Source organism: Oncorhynchus keta, chromosome 2 (assembly GCF_023373465.1).
Source record: "Oncorhynchus keta strain PuntledgeMale-10-30-2019 chromosome 2, Oket_V2, whole genome shotgun sequence".
In the NCBI taxonomy this organism is placed as follows: domain Eukaryota; kingdom Metazoa; phylum Chordata; class Actinopteri; order Salmoniformes; family Salmonidae; genus Oncorhynchus; species Oncorhynchus keta.
The window spans coordinates 36,345,805-36,350,461 of NC_068422.1; the positions used below are offsets into that span (position 1 = coordinate 36,345,805).

The window sequence follows — 4,657 nt, forward strand, 5'->3', positions numbered from 1 at the left end:
CATTTTAGAGATCCATAAAGTAGAAATATGATTAGAATTGCTCATTCACTACATAGTTTAGGCTTACATTTGGCTAACCATGACTGTTTCTGAGACCATTTCAGAATGAATTTCTAAATAAATCAGCAAAAACAAATGATAGTTCGAAAACAGTGATCAGATCTCCGATGAAAAAAAAAGTAAACACAGATGAGTCTTATTAAATTGTTGGGTTTAATTGGGTTTAATTGTTCTAATGAATTAATACAGGGGAAATGTATCAACTGTGTCAGAATGTTGTATGGTTTACCTTTTATTGAGGTAAACCTATGTTCTAGCATACACAATTCAGCATGTGTCCCATAAGCCTTTGTGTCCTGATAAGCAATGCAAATAATTGCAACTTGACTACATTTGGAGTTAGGCAAGTGATTAAACATGCGCATCCAATTCACAATCATTTGATTGCAACAATATTTTAATTAGGCTATATCTAAATGTTAATATAGATTCCTTATTCTGTAAACCTTTCATAATAGGCTTAGTGATAATGTGGACATAATTTGCAACCTTTTTCAATAGAATTGTTGGCAGATTAGTCCATAGGGGAAAGTCTAAATGTTCATCAATTTAACTTATTCACTCCAAATTGTGTCAAAACATGACACCTGTAGGGAAATGATCTTGTCTGTGCTGTAATAATGAAAGTTTGCATCCTACCCTGTAAAGCTATAATAGCTAGCATACATTTTGCGTGTAGCCAATTATGGGAATTTTGAAAAATGTATTTACTGGGTAATAATCAAAATATGTTTTCGCAAATGTGCTCTAATACACGATATTATATTTCGTTGTAGGCCTATCTTCATCTGAGCACATGAGCATTTATTTTGTTGGTGTTTGTGTTACGAAAATGGCCATTATAAAAAGCAGAACTTACATCCATAGTTTGCCGAAAATTGTTATTGCTCTTTATGAATCTAGTCTATATTATCGATAACTTTGAACCTCAAAATACCCAAACTAATAATCACTATAATGTTTTCTAATATTTTTATTTTACATTTTATTTAGCAAATTGTGATATAGGCATACTCTGCTATTAGACTATATTCTGTGTTCGGTTAGAGTAATTTGCCTATTGTAGCCTACTTCCAAAGAAGCTCAGGCCAAAAATGTCCTTTTGTGCTGCTAACCCTGTCCTCATTTGCTATCTAATTGGACTATATAAGACCAATAACACCACAACGCTACAGCCTACAGCCAAAGCGCAATGTTAGGGTGGACTTCGTTGTTATCGCGTAGCCTACACCCCCTCTCTCTCTACCTCTCTCTCTCTCTCTCTCTCTCTCTCTCTCTGCCCGTCTCTCCCCCCTCGTTCTACTTCCCATCTCTTCCTTAATCCCATTTGCCATTGTACATGCCCAATCGCCGTATACTTTCCGCATTTAACTTGGATGACATTTTTATTTCATCATTAGCATCCGGCGCCAGACTGACGCGGTGGACACAGTTGCATTTTGACTAAGGAGCGCACAAGACTTGGATGCAATATCGATATTATTTTGTTCTCTCTGAAGAATATTTACTTTTCTGATGTGTATTTTATTTTTGTCGTTCTCGATCATTTGGTAATCAAGACGATATTCCTAATTTAAAACATCGCAAAGAAGGACAATTACCAGTCTTCTATTTGAATAATATCGCTGTTTCTAAGTCATTTAACACTTAAATTTGTGGTCTAAGGCATTAGGACCACAACCTCCAAGCAGCAATGCCCGAGACGGCGCAAGAGACGTGCACTCCGGTGAAAGACTCTCCCTTCTTCATTAAGAACTTGCTGAACTGTGATAGTAAACCATCCAAACCCAAGCCCATCTTCGCCTCGGCAAAGGTTGCTTTTGAAGGGGGCTTTTCTCTATCCCAGGTCGGGGACTTCAACTTTCCTCGCTTTGAGTTACCCACACAGAGGTTTGCCTTACCGGCGCACTATCTGGAGCGAGCCTCAGCATGGTGGTATCCCTACACACTCAGTGCAGCCAGTCATCTACACAGAACCGAAGGTAAGTCCATGAACATCTCTTTCTTTACCTTTTACACTATCAGAAAACGTATAATGTGCGTAATTTGTATAGTGTAAATTGCTATTGATGCTGTGGGTTGAGCGTTCATCTGTCAAATGAAAGAATATAAGAATAAAAGAATATACTCAGCAAGTATGTTGTCACTTATGATAAGTATTCCATTTAACGTTAGGCCATTGTCAGCATTGTATGTTTCTATTTTTCTTTTACGCGTTCAAGTGAATGGTATAGCCAACTGCTATTTTATATATTTGCTAAAGCATACCCAGTGTCAACGAGGTATTGAACATGCAGTCACGTTTCTAACCCATATTTCCTGTCGTCATTTTAGTTGCGGAGAAGGCAAGAGCAAGAGACTCCTCTCCAACCTCGTGCACGGATCGCGACTCGCCAGACCTGGTGCTCAAATCTGACCCAGACAGCAAAGAAGACGAGGACAACAAAAGTGGGGATGAAATAGTTCTTGAAGAGAGTGATCCTGAGGACACAAAGAAAGACAGTGGGGTAGACGACTGGAAGAAAAACGAGGACGGTGGGGACAAGAAAGCATGTCGAAAAAAGAAAACACGCACAGTGTTCTCCCGGAGTCAGGTGTTTCAGCTCGAGTCCACCTTTGACATGAAACGCTACTTGAGCAGTTCGGAGAGGGCCGGATTGGCAGCGTCTTTGCACCTGACAGAGACACAGGTAAAGATTTGGTTCCAGAACAGAAGAAATAAATGGAAGAGGCAGCTTGCCGCTGAACTAGAGGCTGCCAATCTGAGCCACGCCACTGCACAGAGGATAGTGCGAGTGCCCATCCTCTACCACGAGAACTCTGCCTCAGAGACTGGCAGTGCGACCGGGAACGTGCCTGTGAGCCAGCCGCTCCTCACCTTCCCTCACCACCTCTATTACTCTCACCCAATCGTCACCTCTGTGCCGCTACTCAGACCGGTCTGAAAAACAAGAGGTTGTTGTCTATATTCCTAACTCGTACAGAACACTACACAATACAAACTAAAACAATATTTTTGTAAAGAATAAAAATACAAATAAAAAAGAGAGCCATGCTTTCTGTCAGAGGACCTATTGCGCATTTTTATATTAGACTGCAGTTTACATTTTCTCTGGTATAATTTCACACTATTAGCATATTGTTATTATTAATATTACAAGTATTCTTCTAATTATTGTTATAATAATAATTATAATTAGGTCTATTATTATTAGGCCTTTTGTTATTATAGCAGCTTTGAGATCATTTCCGCTAAGACTATCCAGTTCACACTGCCCCAAATTACATTTCAGCAAGCCTGTTTTCCCCGCGCAGAACCATAACATTCAGGAAATTACATTGGAGTTAATTTTGTTCAATTTCCATTTACAACGTGTGTTATGACAATTCGGTAACATTGGTTTGTTTTCTATCGGACAATGTGATTTTTGATATGGGCAATACTGTAAGCACTAGCATTTGACCCCAAGTTATGCGATAGACCCATTCAATTCATTGTGTTTTCTCTTTGCTCAGCTATTTAGGAATGAATATCGGACAGATTATCGAACGGGCTTATTTTTTCTTGACTTTTTTTTAAACTTAAAGCGCTTTAGCAGCGGACAATCAAGATACATTGTTTTATGTACAATATAATTGTAGCTTATAGGCTTATTGTTTTTATGTACTGATTCTCATTTCTGCTTGCTCGACAATGTCCCTATAGCACAACTAAGAATTGAATGTCATTGCCTTTTGTGTTTTTGAAACTTGATTATGGTGTACAAATGTATATGGATATATTGAATCGAGTCAATGAAAGAAGCTACCAGGTGATGCTATTCCTTTGTACAGAAAAACACGTTTTGATATTGTATTGCTGAATTATGTTGTGAAATAAATGGAGGTTATTCCATATTTAAATATTTCAAATCAGTGCGTACTCAAGCATGCACAATGATGTAATGAGGTGTAGTCTACATATGCCTCAGGCATCTATTTAAAAATGTCTAATATTGCCTGTTTGCCTCCCAAACAAATTAGGCAATTGTCGACTTTCAAAACGTCTTCATGAACAGGATTTATTGTTGCATAATGAAAATGAATATAAATAAACAAACAATACAACTTTCCATCAAATCTTTATTATAGACCCAATATAATTGTTGTGGCTTTCAAAATTGTCATGTGTGAGAGGAAATCAATATGCTCCTAGCATATACAAAGAGGAGGATATTCTGCCTAAATACTGTGTCTGATCATAAGTCAATTCCTATTACAGAGGCTCGACTGGGTCTATCTAACAACAAGTGCTACTGGTCTGGCAGACCACGTGGCCGACACTCCGAGGAGACACATTGCCATAGATAGCGATGGTTGACTAAGTAAGATTATTACAATTTGGACGCTTGACATATGATATACAGTATATTGAAACATTTATCCTTGGAACAAACACGGTGGAAAATGTGAGTAGACCATGTAGCCAAAGGACATCAGAAAAAGTTTGAATTAATCAAAATTAAGCATTATGCATATACATTGGCGCAACTTCACAAAGTTAGATATTAAAATCGCACACTAACCTTTTTTATTTGCTTTAATTATTAGTAAATAG

General features: G+C 37.9%; 1 protein-coding gene across 1 annotated transcript; it reads left to right on the forward strand.

The window, feature by feature from the left end:
• Positions 1-1,237: 1,237 nt before the first annotated feature.
• LOC118400005 (homeobox protein HMX3-like) lies at positions 1,238-4,172 on the forward strand. The gene is made up of 2 exons (XM_035796329.2): positions 1,238-2,042; positions 2,395-4,172. The coding sequence occupies exons 1-2, from the start codon at positions 1,754-1,756 to the stop codon at positions 3,003-3,005; spliced, it is 900 nt and encodes a 299-aa protein (XP_035652222.1). The 5' UTR covers positions 1,238-1,753; the 3' UTR covers positions 3,006-4,172.
• Positions 4,173-4,657: the final 485 nt, after the last annotated feature.